The sequence below is a fragment of the Halictus rubicundus genome, chromosome 15, assembly GCF_050948215.1.
Source record: "Halictus rubicundus isolate RS-2024b chromosome 15, iyHalRubi1_principal, whole genome shotgun sequence".
In the NCBI taxonomy this organism is placed as follows: Eukaryota; Metazoa; Arthropoda; class Insecta; order Hymenoptera; family Halictidae; genus Halictus; species Halictus rubicundus.
In genome coordinates, this window is record NC_135163.1 from 1,750,991 (window position 1) to 1,762,075 (window position 11,085).

At 43.5% G+C, this 11,085-nt stretch overlaps 2 protein-coding genes across 2 annotated transcripts; one reads left to right on the forward strand and one right to left on the reverse strand.

The window, feature by feature from the left end:
• The first annotated feature begins 661 nt into the window (after nt 1–661).
• LOC143361563 (uncharacterized) lies at nt 662–10,807 on the forward strand. The gene is made up of 3 exons (XM_076801055.1): nt 662–952; nt 5,891–5,953; nt 8,085–10,807. Exons 2-3 carry the CDS (start codon nt 5,919–5,921, stop codon nt 8,329–8,331), a joined length of 282 nt encoding a protein of 93 aa, XP_076657170.1. The 5' UTR covers nt 662–952; nt 5,891–5,918; the 3' UTR covers nt 8,332–10,807.
• LOC143361561 (uncharacterized) lies at nt 8,478–10,953 on the reverse strand. Its single transcript, XM_076801052.1, has 2 exons — nt 10,813–10,953; nt 8,478–10,676 (listed from the first exon to the last, which is right to left on the reverse strand). Exons 1-2 carry the CDS (start codon nt 10,847–10,849, stop codon nt 10,318–10,320), a joined length of 396 nt encoding a protein of 131 aa, XP_076657167.1. The 5' UTR covers nt 10,850–10,953; the 3' UTR covers nt 8,478–10,317.
• Between the last annotated feature and the right edge of the window lie 132 nt (nt 10,954–11,085).

Consider the following 11,085-nt stretch of genomic DNA (forward strand, 5'->3'; position numbering starts at 1 on the left):
AATTATTATTGCACACTCATTTACAGTTAATACAATATTTTTCGATTTGTGGCACTTTAGAGTGTGCCTCCATGGCCAAATTTTTTCACAAAAATCTACATTTGGTTACTAATGCATGTGTAATGGTAATTAGTCACAAAAAATTAAATTTAACAATAAAATTAATAAATTGAAAAAAACATTAACTATTTTTATGCATAAAAATAATTGTTAAATGATTTTTAAATTAATAATAATAATATCAATTTTCTGCTAATATGCAGTTCTGCCAAAGGAAATGTTAATACATCGTCAAATAAACATGTAGTGAGATGTGTGCCGACTCGTCCGCACTGTCCAGCGTCGCGAGGGATGTCCCAAGGAAAAGCGTCCGAAAACGACTCCGGTTCGACTGAAAATCCGTGCGAAAAGCGCGGTCGATCGGCAAGGTCGATCAATAGCTCGGATCGGGATCGATGAGCACCGGGGAACACAGGTCGGGTGCATGAAAACAGCGAAAGACCGTAGAGCGCCGTAGACCGTCGACCGGTGACGAGAGCGCGGGGGCGGGGAAGAGAGGGTTGCCACGAAATAAAACGTTTGTCGGTTGCATCCCCTTCTCCGGTGGAGCGGTAACCTGTGGTCGAGGTTGTAGCGCGCGGCAATAGAGGGACCGAGTTGATCAGTCTGCGCGAATCCGTCGAGCGGTGAACGTCGCCTCTACTCTCGGAATTAGCCTCCTCGATTCGACTCTGCCAGTTTCTGTTCGGTCGACCGTTCAGCCATTTACTCTCTCGCGCTTTCCATTTTCTCATCGGCAATCCGAACTCTGCTTCGACCCGTTCTCGACGACGGGAAACACCTAAAATATATATATATTCACACATATATATATATATACATATCTGTGCCAGCAGCGGCAGCCGAGCCGGAGTCACACGGACGAAACTGAACCGTGCACAGGTAGTCCAAGGTGGGTATCGACTGACGTGAATTTTCCCGCCACGAAATATCAACAACGGGAAACTGTTCTCCCTTAAGGAAATCCGCCGAAATCCGAAGGGTGCATCTGCGAAACAAACTTGCGTTGGTGGTTAGTCTTTCTTCGAGGTGCAGAGGGAAAACTGAATCGTACAGTAGAACGCGTCCTCTGTGAAATTTTCTGTCACGACTAGACTCTGCGTGTTTGATGCATTTATGAGAGAAATAAATATTATTCTATTTTCGATTCGTTTCAATTATTCAGCTACGGTTCCCTGCGATCGAGTTGGACAATTTTGATTTTCCGTAAAGATTAGCTGTCAACAAATCAACGACCCCCGACAACGATTGTAATTCTGTGGCTCGTCGACCGCGGATCGTCTCGCTCGAAGTCGGCTCGTTGTTTCTAGACCGAGGGAAACACCTTCTTAATTTATCATCCGTGTTGGTAGCGGTCTCCGTGCGCTGACACTTGTGCCTAGGTAGTCGATCGCGTTCCGATATGAAATTTCCCGCCACGCTCGCTCAAAGATATAGTCTTGGAAAAATAGTTCGGTGTCTTGGGGGATCTGTGGATCTTCCGGTGTGGCTGCGCGACCCTTGTCTGACCAAAGTCCGGTCGCATCCACTGTGCAGCGGAACCGCTCGAAATCGGTTCGGATTCCAATTGATCCCGAGGTGAGGCGGGACGAGATGGAACGAGACGAGACGGGACGGGACGGGACGGGACGGAACGGGACGAGACGGGACGGGGCGAGGCGAGACGAGGCGACACGAGGCAGGACGGAACGGGACGGGACGAGGCGATATGGTATGCAATTAGAGCGAAGTGCTCTCCCGTCGCGCCGTCGCGAAAATGTTCGACTGGAAATCGACGCAGGAATCTCGAGTGGAGACGTTGCAACTGGTTCTAAACGGCTCTGACGTTTATCCGGTGTAATAATACGAGGAGTCGGCCGAGCTACTTTCCTCTTCGTCGCCGCGCGCCGGGCCCTCGCCGACGCCGGAGTTAGGTCTCTTTTTCTTGCCCTCTTTGTCTCCCTCTATAGTCTAGAGTAGAGAAGAAGTGGTCACGGCTCGTGGTTGTCTCGTGTCTCGTGTGCCGCGGCTCGCGCGCGCATTGTCTAAGGTCGCGAACCACTCGTAACGTCGACTCTCGTTCTTCGAGCTCGATCCTCTCCGCTCCGGCTCGCGAAGGTCGATTCCCGGTTTCTACCGAATAAAGAAAATTCCGTGTTGCATTGTTGCTATTGCGTTTTACCTTTTCTCGAGTGGCCTCGCCGCTGAAATAGAGACGCGTCTCTCGAAACAATAGCCAATCATCTCTCTTTCTCTTACCCTCTCTTTCTCTCTCGCTCTTGCTCTCTCTCTCTCTCTCTCTCTCTCTATCTTTCTCGATGTTTTGATTATCGCAATTAACGTGCCACCCGCGGCCACCGCGCATCATCATTCTCGGTCAAACGTATTCCCAAGGCGATAGCTTATTAAGAACTCGACGATTCATCTCGGACCACGCGACTCTTAATCAACGATTTCAACCGCTTTTGTCGATACAATCTCTTCCTCGCGTTTCGCAATTACCTATCTATCCGGCGGTACATCTTCCCAGGAACGACACTCAATATTTCGAGTACACCGAATCAACCCCCTCGCACCCGACGTCGGTACCGATTCTGGGGAATATTTCAAAATTGATCACTAGACTGCTTATGCAAAAATAAAAATTGCGTCAATCACTAGATACAAGGGCCACATAGAGATTTCTTTTGACAAGTTGATAAATTGATATTCTTAAATTCTTTCAGTCCGTCCACTGCTTCAAATTGCGTTTATTCAGCTTTGTCATAAATGCATAAAATCCGTAGTCTATTAATAACATACATATTTACTAGACTCTATTCGAAATCTCTGTCGCGAGACTGACTCGATGTTAGACTGACGTTCTGACACCTAGTAGTGCATAATAAATGGTAGTGAATAGATGATGGATTGTAGTGAAAATTGATTCTCAAGTGCAAAAATTGATTTTAAAAAATATTATGTCGGTCATATACGAGCGACGCGGCACTCGGTGTTAAGAAGCGGACGGTTCGCGGGCCACGTGGCTTTTAATTAACCATTTTATTAACGAAACGGACGCAAGCACCGCTCTATGGGGCCAAGGCTCCGACCGAGACGGATTTGCGTTCGCGTTCCTATTTTAGAAAGAACAACCGCTCTACCTACGCGCTGCCGATCATCGTTTTGTCGACATATGTATAGATTCTCGAGACGTTGATCGAGAAGATCGTGATCTATTGGACGAGCCACGAGTGTTACAATCTTGTGCAACTTTTACCGCGAGAAATATATTATCGTGGCTATCGTAGTAGTCTCGCGTGACGTACGAGGATGTGACGCTCGATCGTGCACGTGTAAATGCTCCTAACGGCGAGAGCCGTGTCCTTCTTCAGCGTAAACTCGCACGTGTCGTCTGCGAACCAGTCTTCCCGCTTTCCTTGCGCGAGTCCCGTTGCGAACTTTCGTTTTCGATATCAATCTTACGGTATTCAAACTCTGTTTGTCAACACGATCGCCGCCGAACCGTAGATCCTCAAAGTGATCCCGAGAAAATTAACTACACCCCGTCTCTCGCGTCAACTCGACGCCTTTTTCGCCGATTACGAATAAACAATAGCTTTTGAAATGACCTAGCTTTTCTAAAAGTGACCTCGAGTTTTCCAACGAACTTGGACGAATTAGTTTACTGAATGACGCGTGAAAGAAATTTTGAGAAAATTGTCATCGACAGGAATTGCGAAACAAAGTTTTATCACTTTTTTTTGACTGTCTGTAGTACAATTTTTTTTTAAAGAACTGAATTACTGGCGACTAAAAATAACTAGCACGCGTGGCCTTAAAAAAAAATGGCAAGATTTATTATGTTTAGATCTTGGTCGAGCTGGGTCGTTTATGTTTAATCTTTTTACTGTTCTAGGTTTTAAATAAACCTTAAAAAAAATTGGGACACATACCGAAGTCCCCATTTGAGAATATAATCGTTGGAACGTGAAATGTTTATAGCGTTAAAGGGAACAAATAAATACGGAGGGTTAAAATTGACTGGATGTCGTAAAGGTAGTCTTATTTGCAACTAAATTCGTCGGGGGTGGATAAATACTATGAACGACGATTTCATTGAATCGGAAGGCGAGCGGAGCACGTGTAACGGTTCGGTGGTCGTTGCCGAGGCAATATAAACATCTCATTCGAGAGCGAGGCAACGATATTAAGACCGCTGCGAATGATTTACGAGCATTCTGGCAATTGCGCTAAGACGATTACAGTGGCTCGATTGTCCAGGCATGCGTGATCGCGTTACACGCCTCTCCGGTTAAGACACGGTGCGTAAAAGACGCTCCGTTTATTTCGAGACAACGAGCAAGCACATACATATCGCAGAGAGAGGAGGAGGAGGAGGAGGAGGAGGAGGAGAGAGAGAGAGAGAGAGAGAGAGAGAGAGAGAGAGAGAGCTTCGTGCACACGCTCGATATAATGCGCGATAACGATTATTTCGTACTTCCTCGTGACCGTTTCGTTTCCTCGTTCTGCACCTTCCCATGCCACCTCGCGTTCGACCTCTGATCGATTCGGTCTATCTCGGGACACGACAATTTCCCGATCGAAAATCGATCAATTTTTTTTGCGTAACTCGAGACACAACGTCGACCCTTTCGTCTCAATTAACCCTCGAAAGACGTTTCTTACCACAGCATTCTCGATGATCGAGGAGTTCGATTTTCGAAGTATGAAATCTAAAAAAATTTTTACCGTAAAACAATAGCAATACAATGTAATTTGTAATACTACCCACAAGGTTCACTAAATATCTGAATTCATGAAAGAAAAAGATTTTCATTTCACAAGAAAATGAAGATTCCTTCAATTTTTTTTTTCAGCAATGTTGTATTTTTTTTCATTAGTCGTTGTACCTTTGTATACTATTTAAAACGGTACGAGAGGTCTTGGGTCGGAAACTGATTAGTTTAGAAGTTATTAATTTTCTGTCGACTCCCACGAGAGTTCAAGCACTGTGCACTGGGTCCAAACAAACCCTCCCACCGTGGATGGAGGTGGTCGAAATTCTTTGTCGAAGTTTACAAATTAGTCTCTGCAGCGATACACATTGTAAGCGGAAAGTTTCCGAGCACTTTTACCTTCTCTTCGGTAACGCAATTAACGGGTCGTCTTCAGTCAGGGGACGGAAAAAACGCGAGCTCTGTATTTTTTTTTTTTCGCGCGTCTCGAAAAATTGCTTTCTAAGATGCACAAAGGGAATTATTACCTTTACTTGCAGACTTGTTTTTTGTCTCCACAAAATATGAAAACTTGAAAGTAAAAATTCTTTACAATATCGAGACACGAAAAAATTCCAAACAAATGCCAGTTTCTTGTAGAAGTTGGAAAGTTACATCGTTTAAACTTTCACAATAGCTATACGTAGGTTCCTGGCTATTGTTCTCGAGTCTCTTCAAACTCTTCGGTAAGGTGTGTTCTAGTTAAAAAAAAAATGAAAGCCGAATTTCATTAGAATTTTTAGACTGCAAAGAGTTTGGTAATAACTAGACTGCGGATTTTATGGATTTGTGGCAAAAATAAATATATTAAATGCAAAATAGTGGAAACATTTAAAGAGTAAAAAAGTACTGTATTTTTTCAACCCAATAAAATTATTAAGGAGAGAAACGAACGTCTATGTGGCTGCCATAGTTTGAAATTAGTGCAGACAATTTTTATTTTCTATAGAACTCCGCAGTCTACTAATTGCACGTAAAGCAGATCCTCCTGATTCGGAAACCGCCGGAAAAAGTTACAACGGGAAATTGTAGCTATAGCAATCTAGAAGTTCGTTCGAAGGGAGTGTCCCACTGAAACGAATTTTCTGTTCCAGGACCGTCAGCTGACGTTGCACTTCCAAGATGACGTCGGGGAGGGAAATCTATGGCGCATTTAGGTACGAAGCAACCAATTTTCATTCTCGAACCGATCGGAACTCGAGCCGAAATTATTTCACGGTAGAAAAACGGCGGGAAAGTAAAAAACCGTGTGACGAACGAAACGAGAAACGCGCGTCGCTGGAACGGTAAATTGATTGGACAGTAATGCTGGAGAACTATCAATGGTACTATCGTTGATACTATCAATAATTACTGATGATCATCGCTACCAAAAACTATCGACAGTTTATTTACCCTATCGATAGTTGTCGACAGTTATTTAACACATTATCTACCGACGATTATTACCTAATTTTTTAAGGTCCATGGATGAGAATTTTTCTAATAGATCTTATAGCAGCAATGTCGGTCGTCAACCAACGAGTCACCACTAATGACGTAATCGAATCGTTTGGGACTAATATATAAAAAAGAATTTTCAAATTTCTTTCTAGTACTGCCCGATTATTAGAAATCCTAATAATAATAGGCTTTTGGTCGATAAAGTAATAAAATCGTGGATCGGCGTTCGCGCAGCTCTAATTTTTTAATTGAAAAATGTCATTCACCGAGGAAAGAATCGAAAAAAAAGCTATCGATGTTTCTCCGGCGCTACCGATAGGTGCAATAGCTCGTTGCATCGTGACCAGGACACGTGCAACGGTGCGGTGCAACGCGGCTGCAAATCGTGCGCACAGAAGTCTTATTTCCAGAATTTTCGTGGGAGTAAATTTCCAATACGACCTTTCTGTAATCTGCTTCCGCGGAAAAGTTTGCGTGGGCGCCAGTCGATATTCTCAGATTATATGATCATGCTGATGCGCTATCAAATCGGTCTGGCTCACAAATAACGGACGCGCTCTCTCGAAGGTCTCTCGCAATAAGTTGCAGGTTGCACGCGGACAAGAAGCTTCGAATGGCGCGAGCCATCTGGGGAAAATCCAAAATTTCATCTGAAAACATAAGGGCTGAACCTCGTGACATTGCGGATTTTGCGCATTTAAAAAATATATAACTCGTATAATTTCTGTTATTTTTACTTCTAAAAATCACACATTCACTTCAGATACCAATGAATATGTGTGGAAAATCCCAATGCAAAAGCTCGATAGTTTTTCTGAAAAAATTCGTGCAAGAACCAGTCTCGAAAACCAGAATACCTTGGTAACACGATAATATGGTAAACGACAACTAAAATCATAATTTTAGACTACGCGAATCGTGATTTTACCACAGGAATGTTGAGTTCATTGAAACAGTCGTATCGGTTTTTTAGAATTTAATTTAAAGTTAAAACACGTAAAAATGAACGATAGTTTTGTCCAGTTGGCTGGTATTATATTTGTCGGGACACTGCGCCGTATCACGAGGAGCAGCTCGAACGATTATGGTCGTGGGTCGTGACGCAAGAGACTTCCGAATTTTCGAGTGTCCTCTTTTCCCCTTCCCCTCGCAACCCCTCGCATCCCCTCGCATGACGCGTTCCAAGCTAAAGGGCAAGTGCGAGAATCTTGACCGAAACGACCGCGAAAAATCGTTCGTACTCTCGATCCGTTATCCATTGTCTGGGGCTACGTGCTTCAGTACCAATGACGTAACATTGACGCAAGCGACAATTGTTACGACTACAATGCTGCAGGGAGGAACGTCGATAGTTCGGACCAGCTACGAAAATTACGTCCTCCCTACCAGGAAATCCGAATCTGTTCGACTCGAAATTCGAGTCGGAAACATTCCAAAAATTCGACCTCTGACATCTCTCGTGTCTCTTTCATCGTTTTCAAAAAGATGGACGTGCTGTTAGTACTATCTTCCCACTGGCTTCAAACATTGTTCGCACGTGTTTAACCCCTTGCCCTATAACGTCGAGTCGGGCGTGACCAAAATTCAAATAAAATTGGCGAGATATATACCATCGGTATCGTCATAGATGACACATACTTCAAATCAAAATAACATTTTTACAAATGGACCAAACGGCTTCAGTTTTTCTGCCAAGTTCGCAATAGCCCGACCATTTTTCATCGGATAAATTGTCTAAAATTGACGGTTCTGAATGTCACGCGTTCGGTGCATTAAAATCAAAACGAACGACTTAGCGAAGATTGATGCCGGACAGAGTGATCGAATGTTTTTTATTTTTTGTAGCCTGATCGTGGACGACGTGGACTCGCACTCGATATCGAGCGAGAATTCGGACATGGACGGTCTGTCGAACGAAAGCAGCTCGAAGAACTCGTCGACGCAGACACCGATGGACAGTCCGGGTGGTCCCAGAGAGAGGATCAAGCAAATGCAGGTCGAGGCAGAGACCAGGAGAGGAGAGTTCGCGAGGTTGCTCGAGGAGCACGCCCAGGTGGTCAGGATGCTGAAGATGATGGAGGCTGAGGAGTAGCCCTCGCCGAGCGGGAACGTTGCGAGAGCTACGCACGCGTGATTCCATCCTCGATCGGGCAGAATCCTCGAGTCCTCGTTAGGAGAGAGCACACACATCGCGCACGAAGAGCCCAGCGATTCGCGACAATTCACTCTCTCTCCCTCTCTTTCTCTTTTCCTCTCTCTCACTCTCTTCATCGACGAATCAGACAATTTCCTCGAAAAGGATTGTGCGCGAGTACAAAAATACTATCTTAGGTTAGGTTTGACTATCTCGCCAAACCAAGCTTCTGATTTGTCGGTGAAACAGAGCAGCGAGCGAGAACCTCGTTTAGACCGCACCTTACAATTAGTTGACGCGATGAAAAGCGTGCTGACCGATCGAAGCGGAAAACACGATTGTGCGCGAATCGAGGTCGATGACCGGCCACTTTTCGGGACGGTTTATAGTCCTTGAACGTGAATCCTTTTTCTCTCTGTCGTTCGGTTTAGCGCTTCTCCGATTCTCGAGTAGCTGAAGCAAACGGATCAGCCTTAGGGAACTCTTTTCTTAGCTGAACTTCCGAAAACTCCTATGCTGCGAATTGGCTAAAATTTTCAACGTAGGTTTTTTTTTAACAAAAACGATGATTGCGAGAAGGATTTTCGCTCTCTCGAAAAAAAATTGTTTACCATTTCAATGTCATTTCCAATCTTGCCGGCATGTAATAGGCGAAACAAATAATGACAGTGTTGGGAGAAAAAAGCAAAAGTAGAACATAAAACATCCCTCGGGTGACAAAAATTACAATGAGCGAAGTTACAAGCTTGGATTAGGTTTATAAGAACATTTTATTAGTAACTGTGTCGATAACATAGGGAGTGACACTCGAATGGTACACATTTTTTTCGAGACGCCAAAAATCCTTTTCGCAATCATTTGTTTTTTAAATAAAAACCGATTTACGAAATTTCAGCTAATTCGGTGCATGCAGTTTTTCAGAAGTACAACAGCCCTTTTCTTTCCGTCTTTCTTTATTTCGTGAACGCAAGCCTTCACCGCGCAATTAGTTCTCCCTCTCGGAAAACCAAATGCCCTTTCGTTTTTCAACGAGAAGTCTGACATACTTCTAGTTACGACAATAATGAGGAACACTCGGCGTACGTTCATAAAATCTCGGGACAAAAGGACTAACGTGTTTCATGTACATACGTAATACGTAATACGTCACACGCGTACAGCGTGCCTGGTGCAAGGATAGGTTCGAACACCTCGAGTATCTCGTTCACTTTCAACGATAGAAAACAATGTCGAAGGTGCGAGATGTTTGAAGTACAGATGTTTAAACAGATGTTTGAAGTATATAAGGTCGGTGTAATGGTTCGTGCGCGATTCCTTGTTTTGTTGTAATACGAAGTCGGGCACAAACTTTTGCACTGAACTAATGCTTGAACTATTGAAGATACAAGAAAAATTTGTCACGGCAAATGAGTAGCAGGGGCAAATTTCTAGCGGAAACGATTTTTCGTTGTATCGTTACGAAGTCTTGAATCTGACATTCCAACTGCGTCGATAGTTCTACTGTTGAAAAAGTCTTAAATCTGATATTCTGACTGGAACGGTAGTTCTACGGTTACTTTCCAATTTTACTCAAAAGGGTCCAACAACCTAGAAGAAAACAAAGAGTTCCATTCAGAGGCCAAAGCTAGACCCTTAAAGAAAGTTTCTGCTAGAAAACTTGCCCTCTCGTACCGTGCAATTTCCATAAAAACTCGTTTTACATCTTGAATAGTTTCTCCGAGGATCGAGCACGTATGCTTTCATCGGCCACCTTGCGTACAAACAGACACACACGTACACATACACATACAGCAGAAATGGCTGGCCTAAGCGTAGTACAAACTTTTCAGTAATGAGAACAACAGAAGTTGTTGTGTCGTCGACACCACCTCGTTGATAGATAGATAGATAGTTATACGGTCGTTTCGCGTTCCGAGCGAGGCGAGACGTCGCGATCATGAGTGTCTAGGAAATCTCGACGGAGTACAAGCTTGTACGTTTTATAGCGTTGTATAATTGAGTGTTCCATACGTGTAAGTTAGTTTTATATACCGTAAAAAGAAGCGTACGTACGATAGCGTGTAACGAGTCTAAACCTGGCGGAATATACGTAGAGCTTTCCTGCGAACGTATCTCCCTTTGTTTCGACGCAATGCGACCGTTTCCGAGTCGTTCTACCTGGAAAACCGCGTGTCGATTTTCCATGTTCCATGGTGTCCCGTGGACGGTAGAAGCTAATTGCGTCGCGTTAATTAACGGACCAATGCGTAAGGCTTTGAAACATTCTCCTCGGTCTCTGCGTACATATTGCGTTGGGTTTACATCTACGTAAAATAGGTATTATTAGGCATTTATAGGAATATACACGTATACAAATGTATAAAAAAAAAAGTATGTATAAATATAGACTTGTGTTATAATGTTAATATTAAATTATACAACAGAAGCATTATTACACACGTGTTGATTGACGACCCATCGTTACTCGAGCATTCATCGTCGCCTAGAAGGAGCATTGTTTAAAGATATCGCGCGATACCATTTCAAATTGATTTCTCGTGTCTTACATCACCAACTTTTGTAATGTATTGGTAAAGAGTAAATGCTGTTTACAAGGAAATCACCGTTGTATTGACTGGCTGTTGCATCGATGAAGTGACGACGAGTTATCGTATGATCAAAAAATATATGTATACTTTATTCGAATCGTAGTTATACGTATATACATTTTTA